The following is a 22,549-nucleotide window of genomic DNA, read 5'->3' as shown; positions in this document are numbered from 1 at the left end:
TGTATCACCATAAGATCCAGGACAATGACACATATGTTCATGATCCGCACAGAGCAGACCATCAACGTTGAAGGAGTGGACATAAGCGCTTTGATGCAAACACCCCTGTCTCCGATTTTCTCCCATAAAGTCACGAGAGATGGCATCAACCTGTGGGGAAAAGGCACGGGATGGAGGAACTGCCATTGTGGGAACAAAGGTTTGGGCAAGGGGTGTACTGCTGTGGTGAACACCCCGAGACCCACCCTCAGTGGGAGCAGCGCCCGTAGGGAGCAGGCGACCCAGCAGTGCGTCGCCTCTTACCTGTGTGTGCGGGGGCCCTGCCCGCCCTCAAGGCGGAGCTTGTGTGCGACGCCTTTTCGATTGGCCGCGGCTCTAACCCGGGGGCGGACATTCGGGGCCGGGAGTCCTTGAGGATTGGCCCGGCTGTGAACAGAGTCTCAGTTAGTGAACGCCGCGGGTTCGTCCGTAGCTCCGGCTGAGCGCAGGGCGGGCCTCTCCGGGTCCCCTGCAGTCATTGGCTCGGTGCGGTTTCCTTGGGGACGTGGCGCCGCTGGCGGCTAGGCCTCCTTCCGGGTGTGCTGGGAGCCACGGGGACCAGCTGGGGACCAGGCTGGGCTGTGCAGAAGGACGAGCGGGCCTCGGATCCCGTGAGTGGCATCGCGGGAGAGCTTTGGGGCGGAGAGGGACGGGAAGAGGAAGCGGGGTCCCCGTCCCTACCACCTGGGGTGGTGCGCACCGCGAGCACGGAGCCGGCCGGCAGGAAAGCCTTGCGTCCGGGATGCGCGTTAGGGTCCTGTGGGCCCTTGGGAGGAGAGAGCCCCGACACGGAGTGTGTCTGCCTGTGTGTGGGGGTGGGGGGAAGGTGGTTAGTACAGCGAGAAGGAAGTGTGCAGTCATTGCGGGGATCTGGTCCTTTGGGCACTGCTGGAGGTGTGCCTGAAAGCCAGTCAACCCTTTCCAGGCTGCAATCTTAGGAGATGCTGGGGACAAGGAGGCCACCCTCTCAGGGCAAAAGGAAAAGGAGGTGACAGACTTCGAGACTACTGAAGGGAACCCATGGCTAGGTAAGGTTTGCACCCGTTATCTCTGGCACAGGGCTCAGTGGAGGGTGGTAAGCGGGTTGAGTGGGTGGGTGGGGGTCTCAAGTGAGGTTCACCGCAGGCTTCACCTGAACTTTGCATCCTGGTCAGGTGTATGCAAGGACGTCAAAGTGACATTCTTTTGAAAGGCCATAGCCTGGGATCGTGGGAGTAGCAGAGGTTGCTTCTGAAAGATGGTGGACTCAGAGCCAGATTCTGTTTTTACTATGTATCTGTTAAAGCTGATATTAAAAAAGTCTCTGTGTGTATAATCTGTCAAAACATTAAAAAAAATCAGAAAAATAACTTTTCTAACTATCTAGCTTCTTGACTGTGTTGATAGTGGGCATGTTGCAGTTTCTCTGATTTGCCAGTGTTAGGAAGCCGCCCTAGAGAGTGATGATCTTTCCATTAACACGAGATGAACTCTTCAACTTGTCTTTCTGAACAGCATAATACAAATACCACAAGCCCTGCAGGTGCTTTTCCCTCATATGAGAATGAAAAAAACCATTTAGCCTTCTCTTGTCATGAATTTTTGCGTTGAGGACTTTCATCTAGTTTTAAAACCGTTTTAAAGCAGTCACTTATGGAGAGTTTTAAGGCTTAACAAATGTTTGTCTCATTCCAGGATCAGTTTTTCCTACCTCTGCCCAGCCTCCTGGTACTTCACTGTGCCCACAGTGAGCCCGTTTCTCCGTCAGCGGGTGGCATTCCTGGGACTCTTCTTTATACCCTGTCTCCTTTTACTTCTGTTAACCATGGACTTAGGGCATCGGGGCACTTCGTCACCACAAGATAGGCAGTACGAGAGGTGAGTCAGCGTTACGTCACTTTGACCAGCTTGGTGTTGAAGTTGTAAACTTACTCTTGCAGCTGGGGGCTGCACCAGGGTCTTCAAGTGGTGGTAAGAAGTCTATCACTGAGTTATGTCCTCACTAAGTTTCCCAGGTCCAAAATGACCTGAAAGTTACTCTGTAGGTTCATCTTGAAACTTGCAGTCAGCTTGCAGCTCAGCCTCTTGACTAGTGGGATCAGACTATCCATTGACACTGTGTCACCAGACCTTTTTTTTTTTTTAAATAAACTCTTTAATGCATACCTTTGACTCCTGAGAGATATGATACTTTTATTAGTAAAACACATGCCATTTATTATATAGGAAGGTCCTAAGTCCCCTTTTGGCTGTGTTCAGTTTTAGTTCAAGAATGCTGATGTTGTATTTTAACCATGAAAGAGGGCTTTCTATTTTCTTGCCTGGGTGGCTTGAGGCTCATACACACTTAGGATTGCTGTGTGCTTTTGACGATTTGATGAATTGACTTCTCTGTCTTTGTTAAATGAGTCTCTAGCCTTGATTTTATCCTTTGCTCTGAAGTCTATGAGTGTGCTATTTCAGCTTTCTTTTGAATCATGTTAATGTGATACTTTTCTGTACTTTTAAGTTTGTCTTTAAAAATATTTATTAATAGCCAGGTGTGGGGTGGTGCACGATTTTAATTCCGGCACTCGGGAGGCAGAGGCAGGCAGATCCCTGTGAGTTGGAGGACAGCCTTGTCTACAGAGTGAGTTCCAGGACAGCCAGAGCTATACAGAGAAACCCTGACTTGAAAAAAAAACCAAAAGAAAAAAAAAGAAAAGAAAAGACAACAATTGCTTTTAGAGGGAGGGAGGGAGGGAGAGAGAGAGAGTGTGTGTCTCCTATGTGAGTTTTTGTGCACCACATGTCTGAGGAGGTATTTGATCCCCTAGAACTCTAGTTATGGATGGTAGTGAACTGCCATGTGGTTGCTGGGAACCAAACCTGGGTCCTCTAGAAGAGCAGTCAGTGCTTTTAATGGCTGGCGGAGACACCTTTGAAGTCCCCATTTTTGTCTTATGTTTAAGGTGGACTTTTTGTAGATAGTTCAGCTTTGCTTTTTATCCATTCTGGCCAAGTCTTCCTTCTAAATAGGTGGTCAAGCCATTTGCCTTTTGTCTATTAACTATAATTAGGCCTAGTCTGTCTTGTCATTTGCATTTGTCATATTTGTTTACCACTGCCTGCCTTGTCCTTTCTTTGGAATTAAGTACTTTTTCTTGATTCTATTTTGTCCCTTTTGTTGGATCATCAGATACAACTTAATTTCCTTTAATGGTTGCTTTAGGGTTTATAATGCACAGCTTTGTCACATTGTTTGGACTTCAAGTAATGTGTTGTAGCAGAGTTTAACAGCAATAAACTCTTGGTCCTCCTTCTCCTGTAGTCTTTAAGCTATTATTATGTATTTTATTTCTACAAATGGTGTCAGTTCCATAATATACTGCAGTCAATTATCCTCTCAAGGATTTTTAAAATTAAATAAGTCTTGTTTTGTTTACCCATATATTCGCCAGTGCTTCTAGCATCATATTTCTCGTTTTCTAAAATAATAAAAAAATCTTTCCCATTCCTAGTATGGTGAGTCTACAGGGGGGTGAATTCTTTCAATTTTTTTTTTTCAAGACAGGGTTTCTGTGTGTAGCCCAAACTGTCCTGGAATTCACACTGTAGACCAGGCTAGCTTTGAACTCAGATATCTGCCTGCCTCTGCCTCCCAAGTGCTGAGATCAGAGGTGTGCACCACCACTGCCTGGCATTTTAACTTTTATGTAGTGGAGAATGTCATCTTGAAAAAAAAGAATTCCCATTGTTAAAAAGAGCTCTGTGTTGATCATTTTTCTCCTTGGCTTGCATTCTTTCTGAGAAGACTGCTGTCGAGCATGTGTGTCCTTTCCTCCTGAGTGCTTTTTTAAGCAGTTTGATTGACATGTGCTTTGTGAGAGTTTTCTAATGATTAGAGACTCTTGTTCAGGAGCAGGCATTTGTGGAACACTTGCTCTGCACGATACTGAGCTACAAAGCAGAATAAAACATGGCCCTTAGAGTTTTAGGTCTATAAAGTTAGACTTCTAAAACCAAATTTGGAAAAATTTTGACCATCATTTCTTCATGTATTTTTCTGTTTTCCCCTTCTCTGTTGAGGACTCTAGTCACATGTGTATCAAGCCCAGGATGCTTTCCCCAAACTCACTGATGATTTATTTTCTTCTCTCTGTGTGTTTTATTCTGAATATTTTATTTATTTTTTGATAGGGTCTTGCTATGTAGCCCTGGCTAGTCTGGAACTCTCTATGTAGACCAGGCTGGCCTCAAAGCAGAGATGTGTCTTCCTCTGCCTCCTGAGTGCTGGGATTAAAAGGCATGCACCTTACCTGGCTCATTAATATCTTCCGCAATGTTTCATCTACTGTTAATTTTATTCAGTGAATTCAGGGTATCCTTTTCTCATGGAAAATTCTCCTAAATTATTTGCTGTGCTTTCAATGCCCTACCCACTGCACAAGAAGGCCTGTATTCTTTTATGGAAAACTCATGTTTCTACATATTTTTATATTAATTTTCTGCTGAGGTTACAGAACTAAATGATGTCATGTATTCATCACTTTCAGCATGATTTTCTTCTTTCTGATTTGTTTCAATTGCTTTTCAGTTGTGTGTCAGGAGACTTTGGGCTCCAACTAATAACTCAGAATGACTTAAATTATAATAGTTACAAAAAAAAAATCCCTTACTGGCTCATATAACTTGATGTCCAGAGACAGAGAGACCATGGGCACCATGTTAGTCAGCAGGATGGAAGTTGCTGTCTATAGGATTAGCTTATTTAATGGTTACAAAATAGCAGCCAGTAGCACCCAGGGCCACAGGCATCCTCATTCAGGTCTGTGGAGAGAGAAATAGGCTCTAGTGGCCCTCTTGTAGGGACGGAGGGGGATCTTGCCAGAACCCTCTAGCATCACTTTCCTTGAAGCTTCTGTGGTCAGAATTGTGACAGATGCCTCTTCTTAGTTTTCATTGGTTCAGTCCCCAGGATTTCTCATTTCATATTTCATTTTGTCGTTCATCAGCCAAAAATGTGCCGGTACTGCTGGGACATCAACTGTTTGGTGCCTTTTCTCAAGCCGCTTGTATGACCAACCTTCCTTCTGTTAGAACTCCTGTTTATTTGTAGTTTAGAGTCTTCCTTTCCAGGAGAGAACAGGCTGTTTGGGTAACGATAGCAGTCAGCTGTTGACCTTAAGAAATTTGTTAGTCAAAATCCTAAGTTTAAAATCCAAATGCATAAATTGAATTTCTCTGCTGCCGAATGGGATTTCCTTGACAGACCTTAACATGGTTTCCCACTGGAAGGCAGCATGATCTGACTATGGCGTTCCATATGGATTAGCTAACATGGCTAAGGTAAACCATTTGGAGTGAGTAGTGAGCTGGAGAGGTAGATTAGGGCCTAGCTTGTTAAGCTGCTGGATCAGGAGTGGAGACTGGAGTGGGAGATGGGGAGGAGGGGTGTTCAGATTTTATCCTAAGGGTAGAGAAAAGGCGTAGAAGGTTTTGAAGAGCTGTGTGTTATGGTTTGCTCTTTAAAAAGCTCAGCTGTGGCTGGTTGTGGATATGGGTGGGTGATGGAGGTGGTGGTGGTGGTGGTGGTGGTGGTGGTGGTGGTGGTGATGGTGGTGCACACCTTTAATCCCCAGGAGGCAGAGGCAGGTGGATCTCTGAGTTCAAGGCCAGCCTGGTCTATAGAGTGAGTTTCAGGACAGTCAGGGCTACACAGAAAAACCCTGTCCCAAAAAACATACAAAGCTCACTTGGATGGCATTGTGGAGAATGGCTTAGAGGAAATAAGGAAGCAGAGAGAATGTAATACTTGAGCAGAGGTGGGAGTAGCCGGAAACAGAGTGGTCTGGAGGCGGCAGTGACCATAGGTCTTATTAACCAAGTATCCCAAGTGACCAGACCTATAACCAACTACTTGGTGGCTGGATTTAGTTGAAAGAAGAGCTCTGAGGGACTATGGAGCACGCAGGTTGTTCACTGTAAGGACATTGCTAAAGTCTTCATACCTTGAAACACTTGGTAAAGAAGCCAGCAGCCTTGAAGCCTAGAGTTTATTGTTATTTAATTGATGGCTGTGTACACACTGCCACAAACAGCTGTATGCTGTAAATTCCGCTGGTGGTAGCCTCCATGAGACTGTGTTTGTCATATCGTATTAGACACTGGGGTCCAAAGATGAATCAAACGTGGCTCCTGAACAGAGTTCATAACCTCATTAGAGAGTAGGCCTGAGGGAATAACTGAGGTAGTCATTAAGATCAGGAACTGTACACAGTTAAGAATCAGGAACAAAGTTAATCATAAATGAATCGGAAGAGACCCATGAGTAACTGACCAAATGTGCTGCCACTAAGTTCATGCCCTGAAAGTGCGTGTACTTTACCGATAAGATAGGCTCTCATATACAGCTTGCTTTTCTTTTTCCTCCTCCTCCTCCTCTTCCTCCTCCTCCTTCTCCTCCTCCTCCTCCTCCTTTTTGTTTTGTTTGTACTTTTGCTTGTTCTCACTCAGTAGGCAGGTTGACCCTTTAAAAGGACGCCCCACAGAAGCCTCAGATATTAGCATCTTCCAGCCTCAGACTCTATGTCCTTCAATGACGGTCAGGAGCCAACCTGCCTTTCCTCTTCTTTTCCAGTGTTTTAATTAGCATGACTCCCGATTGTCTCACAAAGCCAAAGACTACAGCAAATTAGGATGATGGCTACTGGGAGTTCGAGTTGTCAATAGGTGCAGGTGCAGTGATAACTGACATGTGACAGTGAGGCAAAGGAGAGTTTATTAAAGACAGATGGAAACCATGTGTATTGCATGCCTGTAATTCAAGCCTAGGGAGGTAAGGCAGACTAGGCTACATCATAAGATCTGACTCAAAAATACTGGGAAAAGATGCACTGGATAATTCAAAATTTCTCCAGTGTCTATCATAGTAAACAGCTCTATGTATTTTGTTAAAAATTTTATTATACAGTCTGATAATTTAGTTAATGATGATCTTGAATAATTGCTTGTAAGTCTTTATCTTCAAATCACGTAGGGACCTGTAACAAATACGAGTGACAAGGTCTCTGAAGTGCAGAGGCTTCCAATATGCAGCCTAGGTGAGAACCATAAGGCTGGTGATAGTTCCTTGGGGTGGTATTGTGGTTTTAGAGTTAACTAGCCCTAATCATTTGCTACACATCTTAATAGTCTAGAATCCTCTTCGTTTTAATGCATAAAGTGGGAGTGTAAATGATTTCTTATCTTGTCATTTGAATTAGGAATAAAGCATCTAGCTGACTGGAGTGGTGCGTCCCTGTCATCCCAACACTTGAGAGGTAGAGGTGCTGAGATCCTGTCTTAGAAAAACAAAACCAGCAACAAATAAAGAAGTAAAGTGTCTAGGCTATCTGAAACATTGATTAACTTAAGCAAATATTAGCCCTAGTATATTATTTGAAATAATGCTGATTTTTCTGTTCTTTAATTCCCTTCTCTGCTTTCTCTTTTCTTTGCTTGTTTCCCTCCCTCCCCTACTGTCCCTCCCTCCTCCCTCCCTCACCCCTTCTGTAGCAGCAGCTGCTGCTCGAGTACCAGGGAGCACTGACTGACAGTAGAATGACAAATGAGGTAACTAGGGACCCTGGGGAAAGCTTTATCAACAGTTCTGAAAGATTTAAGGCAAGTCCTTGGGCTTGTGACTTTTCATATTACGTACAGAAAAAGATAGCATAGTTACACTTTTTCCCACCTGAGTTGTTCCTAAGTCACATGCTGAAATTTGAATCTGTTCTGTGGTGTTCCACAGAGGTGCCATGCTTCTGGGAACAGACCCCAAGTGTCCTCACAGGAACATGAAGACCTTTGCTCAGGAGAATGTGTTCCAAGGAACACTGCAGCCATTCTGTGGTCTCAGTAAATACCACTTGAGCTTATGGCAATCTTTCTGCATCTTTGTGTTTCAGCACTCATGGAAGTAGTGTTTCACAATAGTTTATCTTCTGTTAGAGGCCTTTAATTTGCATCTTATTCAACTCTTAGTGATATGCCATTTCTAAGGTCCTGCGACTGAAAACATTAGAAGCTCCTGTGCGGGTTTTCTGTAGGAGTTTCAAAACCAAAGAGTTGCATTTTCTTTTTACTATGAGCACATACCCATATTGTTCTGGAGGTCAGACAGAGGCAGTACATTAGACTAAAATAAAAATGGTTCACTTTAGGATATACATTTGAAGTTAGGTTTTCTTTATAAGAGTTTGAAAGAACCCTTTTCTGGTGAAATTGAAGACAGCTCTACACATGCATTCATTTGCTTTATCTGAATGCCCTCTGGTCCACTTAAAAGCAGGGTTTAAGTGATGAATGTTCTTGTCTGGTTGATCTTGTTAGGAGGTAAGCAGCAGCCTTTCAAACTGTTTTTCTGGGCACGTACTGCTGTCATTCATGGACGGCTACTGTAATGCCCCAGTATTTGGTTTTGAGTTATGAGCAGTGTCATAAAATGTGATGACTTTCAGCAAAGAGCTGGTGGGTCCACACAGATGGAGGCCTCTTTTATTGACTTTTGGCACATTGCTGAGTGCTGTTTGAACTCTGGAAGTGGTTTAATTGATGTTGATCGAGCAAGCCAGGTAATAGTATGGTCACTGATAGCTGTGATGCTGTTAATAGTTTCAGGATAATGGCAGTGAAAGCCTTCATCTTTCATTTCTACTTGAGGGGAGGCTAGCGTTCGTTGACTCAGCAGTGACTAGAGGCAGATCATGTGAGACAGAGGAGGTGATGGGAAGAGGAGGAGGTGGAGGGAGACGAGGGTATGAGCTGTATGAGAGAAGGGAAGGTGGGTGAGTGTGTGGAGGAGAACTGGCTGGCTCTTGGGAAGGTGACTGAAGAATTCCGAAGCTCTTGGACATTTTCTCCTAGGCTTTGGGTCCTTTCTAGGAGTTGCTTTGTGTGGCATTAGCCAAGGCGATGTGTCCAGTGATGCATGTGATTTGCCATGATGGCCAAGGCCAGTCTGCAAAATCATAAATGAAGACATTCAAGAGACTGTCAGGTGGCTGGGAAGTGTAAGCGGGCAGATGAGGTTATCTGATGTTAGCTCCAGAAAGTGGTACTTCTGCTACTTCCTGGAGGGAAAGCCCTTCTTCAGTTGCCTGTCTGTATACAAGATAAGACAAATGGAGACTTCCTGCTGCCTGCAGTGAAGTCTCAGCCAAAGACTCAGCTAGGGAGAGGAAAATAAATGCCATCTGTTCCTTCCTTTCTGCCCTGTGGGCTAAAGCCAGCTGACATTTTTTTCTTTTTTGCTCTTGCTCTCATGACAAAGTCTAAAGGAATAGAAAACTAAGTTGAGCTGCCCCAGAATTAGAACTGTGAAATTGCTTATTTCAGCAAGAATCAGGAAGGATAACAGGACACTCTGCAAAGTCAATTGAAACTGTCTAATGGGTGGTTGATTTTGAGGATAGCAGAAGGAAGACATGGAAGAATGGTGAGCCAACCAACAGCTTCACTCCATGAACTCCGGGAGCAGTGAGTATCCAGTGACTGAGTCTTAGGCACAGAAACGTGAGCACCACTGGCCAGCGCTGCAAGTAGTCAGCCTGCTCTTAAGAAATGGCCTAAGCAAACCCTTAAGGGTTCATGCTGCAATGTACACCAGTTACTCAAAGGGCACATTGGCACTCTCAGGACAGAAGGAAAAGGCTTGTCAGTAGTGGAGAGATGGCGCTGTGGTTAAGAGTGTGGGTTGTTCATAACCACCTGTAACTCCAGCTCCGGGGAATCCAGGCTCCTGGCCTCTAAGGGCATTTGAGCCAGGTGTGTTGGCACACACCTTTAATTTCAGTATTCAGGAGGCAGAGGTGGGTAGATCTCTGTGAGTTCAAAATCAACCTGGTGTACACAGTGAATTCTAGGCTAGCCAGAGTTACATAATCTGTAGTGAGACTCTGTCTTAAAAAAAAAAAAAAAAAAAAAAAAAAAAAAAAAAAGAGGAGGGTATGTGGGTGAAGAAACGGCTCAGTGCTTAAGACAGAGGACTCAAGTCTGATCCCAATAACCACAAGGCAGCTCACAAAGGCCTGTAACTGGAGTTCCAAGGTATCCAGCACCTTTTGGACTCTGTGTACCAGCCCTGCATATGGTGTGTGTGTGTGTGTGTGTGTGTGTGTGTGTGTGTGTTTGCAAAAGCTCAGACACAAGAAATATCTATCTATCTATCTATCTATCTATAGAGAGAGATAGAGATATATAGATAGATATCTTCAAAACTAAGAAAAATTGGTTTAAAACTAAGGTTTAAACCTTAGGTCTTGTACATGCTAGGCAAGCTGTCTACTACTAATTTACACTTCTAACCTGCAGACCTTCTTTTGAAAATGAATGAAATAAGCTTGTTACCTTTAAAGGAAACAAATATCAGTATTTAAATAGATAAAATTTGAGTTACCAAGTGGGAATTAGAATTTTGAGTTCATTTTTGTAACTGTGAATTTGGCACTTCCCAGGATCTTAAAGATTTTTTTTGAGAAACATTGATGCTGATATTAGTGAATTTTTTTAAACTGTAAACTGAAATGTGTCAACATTAGGAATATTTGCATAATTAATTGAATCACTTTTTCCAATAACATCACAGAATCATGCTTTATTACAAAAAGCTATCCTTTTTATAGTGCAAGATAAACCAATACATTTTAAGGTAGCAGAATATAATTTTTTGGGGGGGGTAGGGTTTTTGTGTTGGCTAGGTTTTGGTAGCTTGTTTTTGTTTCCCTATGTAGCTTTGGCTAGCCTGGAACTCACTATGTAGACTAAGCTGGCCTCAACTTACAGAGATCTGCCTGCTTCTGCCACTAAGTGCTGAGCCACAGCACCTGTCTTGTTAGTTTTTTGTCAACTTGACACAAGCTAAGTTCTTCTAGGAAGAAGGACACCTCAACTTCGAAAATGCCTCTGTGAGATTGGTGGTGGCACCCTTGGGCAGGTGGTTATGGGTTAGGGTGGTATTAGAAAGCAGGCTGAGCAAACTGTGAGGAGCAAGCCAGTAAGCAGCACCCCTTCATGGCTTCTACGTCAGTTCCTGTCTCCTGCCTTGCGTTCCTCCTGCTCTGACTTCCAACAGTGATGGAGTGTGACCTAAAGTGTAAGATGAAATAAACCCTTTCCTCCCCAAAGTGCTTTTGGTCATGTGTTTATTACAGAGTAGAAACCTTAACTAAGACAGTTCCAATTGCAGAAAATCTCTAAGAAACTCTACTTATTTCAGAGTATAGTATTGAAGCAGAGTGTCTCCAGCATTCTGAAGGTCTGTCAAAACTATGTCTCGGTCTGGGGATGTAACTCAGTGATACAATGCGTGCCTAGCATGTGTGAGGTTCAGTCCCTACATCATTCAACCAATGAATAAATAAACATAGATTTTTAAAAAGAAATTCTTCCCTTTTACAGCAGGTGTGAAAGGCTAGGCCATCACACGCTCAGCTAAAGCTGTGTCTGCAGCATATTGAATACCATAATGAGAGAATGTTGATCAGGGTGCAAATGACATTAGCAAAATTATGAAACAAAACCATTTGTCTAATGTTGTGTTAATAGGGAATGAATATATTATTGTTATCTAAGTGAATTAATACTTAAACATTTGCTAGGTCTAGTGGCTCACACCTTTAATCCCAGGACTCAGGAGGCAGAGGCAGGTAGATCTTTGTGAGTGCAAGGCCAGCCTGGTCAATATAATGAGCTCCAGGCTAGTCACTGCTACACAGAGAAACCCTCTCTCTCTCAAAACAAAACAAAACAAAAAAATAAAAACAAAAGAGTTAAACATTTTTTACTTTATTTTGTATTATACCAAGTATCCATAGATCTAGCTTAAATCCACAAAAGTTTTGGGGCCCAATAGGATGGGAGGACCTTAGTGAATACTTAGTGAAGACTCAACTGAAGTGAGCTCCAGTCCTCTTCATGGACCCAACTCATGTCTCTCTTATCCACCTTAGGTATTTAGCTCGGGTAGGAGACCTTGAAGCCACCAACACCGAAGACCCAAATCTGAATTATGGACTTGTGGTGGACTGTGGTAGCAGTGGCTCCCGGATTTTTGTTTACTTCTGGCCAAGACATAATGGGAACCCCCATGACTTACTGGACATCAAACAGATGAGAGACCGAAACAGCCAGCCTGTGGTTAAAAAAATCAAGCCAGGTACTAACCAGAATATATTTGTTAGTAATCTCTTACCTACTGTAGGTGGAAGAAGAGAAAGGGGAGGAAGGGAGTGCCCCCCTTGTTTTGTGGGGATCTGGACAATGGGAAGAATCTCTCACTTCACTGTATTCCTGTTTTCAAAAGCATAAATGTAGGTCCTTGGACGGAATCTTACAAGTGATAGTTTTCTGAGTCTTATGTGATCATACCCACGCATGCACACACACACACACACACACACACACACACACACACACACACACACACACACGTATGTATATATGTATAAATGTTTGGTTTTACTTAAGGAATCTCCGCAATGGCTGACACTCCAGAACATGCCAGCGATTACCTGCGACCTCTGCTGAGCTTTGCTGCCGCTCACGTGCCTGTGAAGAAGCACAAGGAGACCCCCCTCTATATCCTCTGCACAGCAGGCATGAGGCTGCTCCCTGAGAGGTGAGATTCAGGACTTTATGGGACTTGTGGCAGCAAGTCCCATTCAGCCAGGATGGAGGCGGGTGAAGGCATACCACAGAGTTCACAGGTGGTGAAGGCTGCTTGCTCAGAAACAGTGGAGCCATGCCTGTACCCAGTTATTGCACTGTCAGGCAGACACATCTTTCTGTCATTTGTGGCTTTGGGGTCAGTGTCTTTCTGAGATGACAAAGGGGTTCTGAGTTTGGATTGAGGGTGTGGTGGTATTGGGAGTGGTAGCAGGGGTGACTGAGTCATGAGGCAGGCATGGTGAGACTGTATTTGCACAAAGGCAGTACAAGAGTCACCCGAGGCACAGGAGTCAGACTGGGGCCTTCTGGGAGACTAGGGCAACAACTGGATCCCATGATGACTGGTGAGTCCCTCTTCTCCCTGCTACACAAACCTCAGTCTCTGTTGCTTTAGATAGTTTTCTTGGCCCCAACCAGTTCAGTCTTTTCCACCTGAACCCGAATTCAGCCTGATACCTTTTTTGTTGTTGTTATTTTTTTGAGACAGGGTTTCTCTCTGTGTGTAGGCCAGACTGGCCTTGAACTCACAGAGATCTGCCTGCCTCTGCCTGTGCCTCCCGAGTGCTGGCATTAAATGTGTGCCAGCACCTCAAGAACACTGCTGGGGTGAATACAGAGCCTCACTAGGGAGGTGCTCTCACTACGACTTCTCCCCCAGCTATCTGTATACATTTTGAAAACAGGTTTGTTTATATTTTATGTATATGACTGTTTGCCTCCATATATGTATGTGCACCACATGTGTGTAGAGCCCACAGTTGCTAGAAGACATTGGCTCCCCTGGAACTAGAAGTTATAGATGGTTTTGAGTCACTGTGTGGATACTAAGACCCAAACCAGGGTCCTCTGCAAGAGCAGCCAGTGTTCTTAACCACGGGACACTCTCCAGTCATCCCTATGTACTTAAAATTTTTTTTAAACACTCTGTGTGTGCGTGCATGCGGGTACATGCGTGCGTATATGTGCGTGTGTGTTCGGATGGAGGTAAGAGAACAACTTACAGGAGTTGATTCTGACCTCCTAACTTGTAGGCTCCAGGGATTGAACTTTGATTGTCAGGGTTGGCAGCAAGCACTTTTCCCTGCAGAGTCACCTACCCCACCGGCTCTCCATACATACTTTCTGGAACTACCTGCATGTCCTTCTCCATAGCTGTTGTACCGTTTTTCATTCCCACTGTCAAGGGTTCTTGTTTTTCCACATCTCTGCAGGTACCTGTCTATAGTGGGAAATTACCAATACGGAGTCAGGTAGAAATATAAGGGTATTTAATAGGGAAAAGCCTTACTTACAGAACAACCTAGCCAGCCGGCATGGCAGCAGTCTGTACCACAAGTACAAAAGAGAAACCGAAAGAGAAACACAGTCCCCTGAAAGCCTCACTCTACGTCACCCTGACCACCCTGACCACGCAAGCATGCGTGGTCAGGCACACCTGTAGCCAGCCCCTAAGTAGGCGTGGCTACAGCTTCCTCTACAATTCCCCTTTTAGTCTAAAAGAGGATTAAAACGTAACAGTGTAAAGTATCCAAAATTAACAGTCATAAAGGTAAAATATAAGAAGATATGTCACATCCTAACTGTCTATTTTAACTAACCCTAAAGTCATCTGAAAGAGGTGTCAAAGCCTGAACACCTCCTTCCAATTCCAATCATAAACAATAAGAAGCTATCCCTAACTAGGTATATACACTATCTTAAGTGACAACAATGGGGAAAGGGGGCGTAGCATCCTCTAAGTTACTTTTTGCTGAAATGGGATGATGATAGTCATGTGGGGTCCTGTAGGAAGAAAATGTTAGTATAGTGAAAATCTTGAATGAATTGTATCCAGTCCATGTTAGATGGGATTCATTTGATTGAAGATCTCGCTTGAAATCTTTAACTTGATTGAAGTTAGTACCCGAACCTCTGGCCGGAGTGTCAGTTGAAATGGAGCAAGTTGGATCCAGGGTAGTCGAGGAGGTGTGGTCCATTTTCTTTCCAGGGTGTCTAGGGATTGCTGTCAGGCAGGACTTTATTGGCTGTGTAGCCACGCCTGCTTAGGGGCTGGCTACACCTGTCTTTTATTTTTCTGGTACTGGCCACCCCAACAGGTGTAAAGCAGTCTTTCCCTGCAGCGTTGATTTGTATTCCCCTCATGCAGACCTTAAGAAATGTTCATATACCAGTTGGCTATTTGTTTGTCTTTAGGGAGCTATCTCATCAAGTCCATAGTCCCATTTTAAAATCAGGTTTCTTTCTGTTAAGCTGTGCAAGTTTCTCCTGTGTTTTGAGGACTAATCCTCATCAGATGTGCGGTGTGTAAACACTTCACTGTAAAGCTTGCCTTTTCCTTCTCTTGGCTGTTCCAGAGGCTTCTTGCTTTGGTGTGCTCCCACTTGTGGAGTTTGGTTTTGTTGCCTGTGTTTTTGGTGCCTTTGGTGTCATATTAATGAACTCAGTGCCAACATTGACGTTGGAATTGAGCCCCCAGGAGTGATCATAGTCTCATAAGTATTGGGCATTTCTTATTAAAGGAAATATTTTTCCTTGGTAAATAGCAGCTTTCTGTTCTACACATTAAAATTTTCTCACTTGGTGTTTTTTAAAACTGCAATAATAAAAACCCTAGCTGCTGATGTAGGGCTTCGATCTGGGTGTGCAGGGCAGGGTAACGCCCCTCAGTGATGGACTCAGTGGACTTCTTGCCTCGCTCTAGACTCAATGAGTGGTTTGCTCTCTGGTTTTGTTGTGAGAGGCAGATTAGTTATTTAGTCCTTTGTTATCATGGGAGGACTTCTAGTTCCCTGTTGACAAAATTTCATTTTGATTTTACAAGCCACACTTTAAATGTTAAAGCTCTACGCTTACATCATTATAGGAGGTCCTAAAAGTACATACACCAAGCCAAACAAAACTGTTTATTCTGCCTCCCAGCCTTTTCATTTTGTGTTGGCCCCTTTTCTTTGTATATTTATGTAATTCCTACAAAGTTATAATCATCCTGTCATATATTATTATTTATTTATTTATTTTAGTCAGGATCTCACTGTATAGCCTCATTCACACAGATCTACTTGCCTCTGCCACCCAAGTGCTGAGATTAAAGGCGTGAAGCACTACCCCCAGCTAAGTCCAGTCTGGTCTCTAACTCACCGTGTGGCTGAGGGTGACCTTGAATTTGAGATCTTTCTACCTCTACCTTCCAAGTGCTGAGATTAGTGCTAGGGACGCTCGCGCGCGCGCGCGTGCTTGTGTGTGTGTGTGTGTGTGTGTGTGTGTGTGTGTGTGTGTGTGTGTTACTACGGCTGACCCTAGGTCTTTGTTTGTGCTAGGCAATATCTGTATGAGTGTTTTGCCTACATGCATGTGTGTAGGCCCCACATATGTGCCTGGTGCCCAAGGGGTTGAGAAGAGGACTTCAGATCCTCTGGGACTGAAGTTACAGATGGCTGTGAGCCACCAAGTGGGTGCTGGGAATTGCACCCAGATCCTTTGCAAAGCAACAGGTGCTCTTAATCACTGAGCCAATTCCCCAACTCCAGAGTTTTTGTTTTTTGAAGTAATAATATGCTTTGTTTGTGAACTTCTGAAACCCTGGAAGAGAACAGTTGGAAGAAGGTGAGGGCATAAGGTTAGGGTGCCAGGTCATGCAGTCTGTGGCTTGCCAGAGGCCCTACTACCTTGGCAGGGGAGGAAACACAGAAGAAAGGTCAAAGTGGCAGGGCCAGCCAGCAGGACATGGGTGATGGCTTAGCCACCGTTTGTGTGTGTGGAGCAAAGTAGACAGTTCATGTCCTGGCATTGCCCTGCATTGCCTCTGTCACAGAAGTTTCCATGGAGACAAAACTCACTGTGTAGGTTCACTTGGTTTTTGTGTGGTTAGCATGGGTGTGGAAGCTTTGAATATTAGTCTGTACTCTGTTGAGCATCTTTCATTTCTCTTTACTTCTTTTCTGATCGCTTTTCAGTGATGCCTGTGTCCATTCTGGGCCTAATGCAATCAGGTCTCCTCTAAGGAAAGTCAGTTGCTGATATGAACCTGACTGTTACCGCAAGGGCCTGCTTTGTATGATCAGTCCTTGCTACTTCATTAGTATTTTCGAGTAATGCTCATGAATCATTTGGACTGCATCTGAATATATCTGCAGTAGGTTTTATTTCTTTGCCAACAATCAAGCAGATTTTTTACTTCCTTTTTATTTTATAATGGAAATACCCTTTAAAATTACATAAAGGTATTTATAGGGTCTTATTTCATTTAATTTTTAAAAAATTTTTGAGATTAATATAATTACAACATTTCTTCCTTCCCTGTCTTTCCTCCAAGTCTTTCCATATATTATATCCCTCTTTACTCTCCTTCAAATTCATGGCCTCTTTTCTCATTAGTTGTTACTGTGTACATATATCTTACACATACATGTTCCTAAAAATAACCTGCTCTGTATGTATAAAGTTACTTGTGTGTATGTTTTCAGGGCTGACCATTTGGCACTTGGTATGCTCTTCTCTGGGAAGGCCACCTCTCCTGCTGCCAGCTTTCCTTAGTGGCCTGTCGTTCTTTGTTTAGGGTTGAGGCCTCATGGGCTTTCCCTGTGCACGTTGGCATGTCCATTGGTGTTATCATTGTTCGGTTTGTGTTTTGGAAGTCATATTGGAGAAGTTTTGTTGTTATTGTTTTCCTCTGTAGGAAATTTCAAATATGAAAGTTTGGAAGGAGAGAGGAAGTGAAGCAAGTCTCCTCTTTAACCTACAGCTCTGTTGAGTGGCTCTCAAAGTTTAAAGTAAAGAAACGATGCTGAAAATAAAAGTTTCATCCCCGTGCAGTATATGAGGAGGGTATTTTGTTTGTTTCTTTCAAAACTTTTTATCTATCTATCCATCCATCCATCATCTATATTTTTTTCGAGACAGGTGTTCTCTGTGTAGCCCTGGCTGTCTTGGAACTCACTCTGTAGACCAGGCTGGCCTCGAACCTGCCTCTGCCTCCCGAGTGCTGGGATTGAAAACTTTTAAGATTTTATCTTATTTATTTTTAATTTTGTGTATTTGTGTGAGTATGTGTGTGCACATGAGAGACCAGACGAAGCTGGAGTCACAGGTGGTTGTAACACTTGATGTGGGTGCTGGGAACTGAACTCAGGTCCTCTGCCAGAGTGGCAGACACTCCTAAATTCTAAGCCATCTCCAACCTCTGTATATTCAAAATCTGTTCATGTTATCATGTGGAAATATAGATTGATGTCATTCCTTTTAACATCAGTATGGTATTAAATTCATTATTGAGATGCTCCATAAATTATTTAACTAATTCCTTGTGGTCATCTTATTTCCCCATATTATTGTAATAATTAATATTATAATTGTCTTTTCTTTATTACTTGGATTATACTTTTAAACGCATAGTGACTTGGGGTTGGAGAGATGGCTAGACAGTCAAAAATACTTGTTCTTGACTGATCCAGATCCCTGTATGTGGAGGTCAGTGAGGAGGCCTTGGCACACTATGGGGCCTCTGGTAGGGGATCAGTATTTATCCCTGGAGTAAGAAAGGACTTTGGGAGCCCATCACACATGGAAGGATGCTCTCTCAGCCTGGACACATGGGGAGGGCCTAGGCCCTGCCCAGGAATATATGACAGATTTTTAGGGATCCCCCATGGAGGGCCTTTCCTTCCCTGGGGAGCAGGAGGGGATGGGGTGGGGGACTGGTGGAGGGTGGGGGAGGAGGGGAGGGCAAGGGAGCAGGGATTGACATATGAAGTAGGCTTGTTTCTAATTTGAACTAATAAAAAAAAAGAATTTCTTGGGGGAAAACAAAAACCAAAACACTTGTTCTCACAGAGGACCCAGGTCTAGTTCCCAGTACCTACATGATAGTCACAACCACCCATAACTCCAGTTCCAGGGGATGTGATGCCCTCTTCTGACCGCCATGGGCACCAGGAACACACATGGTACATATGCATGTATGCAGGCAACACACTATATACATGGAATGAAATCATATCTAAAATAGAAATTTGTGAAAGTGCCCTGGCTGAATGAAAGGCTAACCACATACAGACTTCAGCAAGGTAACACAGGTAATTTATAGCACAGACAGCAGCACAGACTGGCGGCCATCCTTCCCTGTCATCACCAGGCCCAGCAAGCTCTTGTCTGTGGGTTTGCTGAGAAGCATATCCAATCTGGAGAGATGATAGCCCCTTGTTACCCCTGTAAACTTGCTGCAAAACTTTACTGTGTATAACAGCTAACAATTTAAAACAGTGTACATGAGATTGTATTGGAAAATCAGTTCCTCAAGTATACTTCTGTCCTTTTAAGTGGTGGTAGCTGAGTCATGTAGACAGTTATCCGACCCAGTAGACTATTCCTGTAATAAATAAATAAAAAAAAAAATCCAAGATGGGCTGGGGAGAGGGCTCAGTTGAAAAAGTACCTGAGTTTGGATTCCCCAGCCGGGTGTAGTGGTGCATGACCGTAATCCCAGTGCTGGGGCTGCTGGGACAGGAGGATCCTGGAGCTGCTGGCCAGCCAGTCTACCCAAACCAGAAAGTTTCAGGTTCACTGAAGAAACCTGTGTAGAAAACAATAAGATGGGGAGGGCTGGAGAGATGGCTCAGTGGTTAAGAGCATGTGTTGCCCTTGTAGAATCCCTGGGTTCAATTCCTACCACCCACATAGTGGTTCACAAACATCTGTAACTCGTCTCATGGGATCTGATGTCCTCTTCTGCTCTTCATGGGTATCATCAGCCTTGCATGTGGTACACACACCTACACATAGGCAAACACACAACAAAATAAAATGAATCTATTTTTTTTAAAAGGTAGAGACTAGTTGAGGAAGACACCTAATACCAACTTTTGACCTCCACATAATTACAGTGTACACACACACACACACACACACACACACACACACACACACGCGGCCTCCACATATGTACATTTGTGCACACACAGGCTTTCACATATGTACATGTGTACACACATACGATTTCCACATATGCACATTATACACACATGGCTTCCACATCTGTACATGTGTGCACACACACCTCCACATATGTACATGTACTTGCATGCCTGTATGAACACAATGCACACATGCGTATGCATGCACACACACATGCTACACTCATGCACAAGTACAGATGCACACACATGCACAGTGCAAATCTAAGATGACTACTAGTCTCATTTTAACTAATTTTCCTTGGATTCTTTTTATTATCCTTTGTTTATTTATTTTTATTTTGTCTAATAATCCTAGGAAAACACTTTAAAACCTCAGAAGAAATACCCATATAGATACAAAGTTTCGAATGTCATCCTTGAAGTGGATATTCTTATGAACTTTAGGTTCTGAACCTCATCTGGGTTTTTCAAATGATAAGATTTTTATAAAGGAAAAAGAAAGCCAACCTTTGAAACATGGAAAAGTTAATTGTTAGCTCATATAAAAGTTTATATAAAAGCTTGTGGAACTCACAGCAGAGTTCGTGTGGTCATGTGAGGCATTGTTTGTCTTGTGTGAGATCTGAGGGTGAGTCTGTGTTCTGTAATTGATGTCTTCCTCTCATATAGTTAGGAATAATGTAGTTATGAGTATTTTACAGCTGGTGAATCTGTGTTGTCACTTCCTGTGACTTATTCATACCTTCCCAGCGGCATACAGTTACAGCATTATTTAAGGTGAAGGGACTCTAGCTAGCCTGAGCATTGCAAACATGGCTCTGGCAGGCCTTGCCCTTCTCCCCATTCCCTCTACCTTGCTAAAAACCCTTCGATTACATCCTAAAGCTAGCCTCCAAGGTCTGTTTCCTTATCTGGCCACTTCCTCCTCCAGAGGCTGACCGCCGTGGTCCAATTATCAACGTATTGAAGTCTAGCGATCAAAGGCCCTCTTTAGCTCATCTAATTAACACGCCCAATTAAACTAGACACCTCATCCTAGCACGGGGTTTCCCCGTTGACCTTTAAAAACCACCATTTGCCTATGAGCCATGTCTGTCTCCTTTCTATTCAAGGGCAGTCATTTGTCCCCCTTCTGGGGCGACTGCCTCTTCCCTTCCATTTCTCCCTTGGCCTTTATCTCTTCATCTGTGTCTCTTATTCTCTGCCCTTTGTCCCTCTGGGGCAAATAAATCTCCTTTGTGCTGAGAACTTGGTCTTGGGGATCCTGAGCTGATACTGGTCCCTAAATAAGGGGTATTGCCCTTGTGTAGGAGGCTGCTTGGATGTGGTTTGAACTTCTGAAGTCAAAATAGGAGCCAAAACAGAAAAGAGCTACACAAGTGGTTGGGGTAGATGGAGAGGCAGCGAAACAAGACTAAATGGAAGGGCAGTTTGTGAAAAGAGGGTTTTGTTTTCTTTAAGAGATGGGGGCTCAGCCGGGCATTGGTGGCACACGCCTTTAATCTCACACTCGGGAGGCAGAGGCAGGTGGATCTCTGTGAGTTCGAGGCCAGCTTGGTCTCCAGAGCAAGTGCCAGGATAGGCTCCAAAGCTATACAGAGAAACCGTGTCTTGAAAAACCAAAGAGAGAGAGAGAGAGAGAGAGAGAGAGAGAGAGAGAGAGAGAGAGAGAGAGAGAGAGGCAGGCTCACAATGTTTCCCAGGCTAGCCCTAAGCTCCTGGACTCAAGCACTCCTTCTGCCACGACCTCCTGGGCCACTTTGGTGCCAGGTGAAAAGATGGTTAATAATTAACGCTGGGATTTTTTTTTGTTCTTCTTTTGCAGGCAACAGTTGGCTATCTTGGCTGATTTAGTGAAAGATTTGCCGTTGGAGTTTGACTTCCTCTTTTCACAGTCTCAAGCCGAAGTGATCTCTGGGAAACAGGAAGGTACTGGGCTGGCAGGGTAGAACGGAGTTGCCTCTGGGCTGGTCAGGGTTCGGCTTCTGTAGCAGGTGCTTGGGATTGCTATGTGCATCCGCTTTCCACTTCCCTGTCAAGAGTTGTCTTGATTCAGCTGTAGAGTCTGTTTGTACATCCGGCGCTAGTAGTCTGTGTCAGATGGCTGCTTCTAGAAGTCTCACGTTTATATCTGGTTTTAACTTAGCAGGAAGCACCATACCCAGTATTTAATGGTGATTCCAAATGGATCTTTGATTAGTTAGTTGCACTTTTGGAAACATTCAGTTCTAGGAATTATGAGTAGTTTTCTTAATTTAAATGTGAAAGCAAGTTATTACGTTAAGGTGTGGGGAGATCTTAATTCAAGGAATGATTAGGCTGAGCTACTTTTGTTCTGCTTTGGGCTTTTCTTTTACTGTAATTACTATGCAGTTTCGTCACTTCCCTTAATACACCACTGCATTGATATTTTCATGTGGTCCAGGCATGCCCAGAATGAGCAGTTGCTACCACTTCTTTTCTGTTTTTGAGACAAGGTCTCATTCTGTAATCATTGCTGATCAAGAACTTGCTGGCTGGCTTAAAACTTAGAGCAACCCTCCTACCTCTGCTTCCTGGTGCTGGGATTACAGGCATGCACCAACATGCCCAGCTATTCCATTTCTTTCTCTCTCTCTCTCTCTCTTTTTTTTTTTTTTTTTTTTTTTTTTTTTTTTTTTTTTTTTTTTTTGTGGGTCAGGGTTTCTCTGTGAATCCCTGGCTGTCTTGGAACTCACTCTGTAGCCTCAAACTCAGAGATCCAGCATATTCCCATTTCTTGAAAGAGGTGATCTTGGGGCTGGGAGGATGACTCAGTTGGTAAAGTACTTGCCACACAGGCATGAGGACTTGAGTTAGATCCTTCAGCACTTACATAAAATGCCATGTGTGGTGACACACACCTGTAACCCAGAGCTGGGAGGCAGAGACAGGGGAGTCCCCTGGAGCTATCT

The 22,549-nt window shown here is 43.8% G+C and overlaps 1 protein-coding gene across 3 annotated transcripts in view; it reads left to right on the top strand.

Moving 5' to 3' along the window:
- Window positions 1-444: 444 nt before the first annotated feature.
- Entpd7 (ectonucleoside triphosphate diphosphohydrolase 7) overlaps window positions 445-22,549 on the top strand; it is a 43,948-nt gene continuing 21,843 nt past the window's right edge. The window contains exons 1-6 of one of the 3 annotated variants that reach the window (XM_027407260.2): window positions 446-650; window positions 965-1,067; window positions 1,714-1,896; window positions 11,988-12,193; window positions 12,505-12,655; window positions 21,442-21,545. In XM_027407260.2, the coding sequence (XP_027263061.1) occupies window positions 1,060-1,067; window positions 1,714-1,896; window positions 11,988-12,193; window positions 12,505-12,655; window positions 21,442-21,545 (652 nt within the window). In that variant the 5' untranslated portion in view covers window positions 446-650; window positions 965-1,059. Of the gene's footprint in view, window positions 651-964; window positions 1,068-1,713; window positions 1,897-11,987; window positions 12,194-12,504; window positions 12,656-21,441; window positions 21,546-22,549 lie in introns of all 3 variants that reach the window. The other 2 variants (XM_027407261.2, XM_035441820.1) reach the window with 2 other exon arrangements.

The sequence above is a fragment of the Cricetulus griseus genome, chromosome 3 (assembly GCF_003668045.3).
Source record: "Cricetulus griseus strain 17A/GY chromosome 3, alternate assembly CriGri-PICRH-1.0, whole genome shotgun sequence".
NCBI classification, from domain to species: Eukaryota; Metazoa; Chordata; class Mammalia; order Rodentia; family Cricetidae; genus Cricetulus; species Cricetulus griseus.
This window is presented reverse-complemented; position numbering and strand designations above follow the sequence as displayed.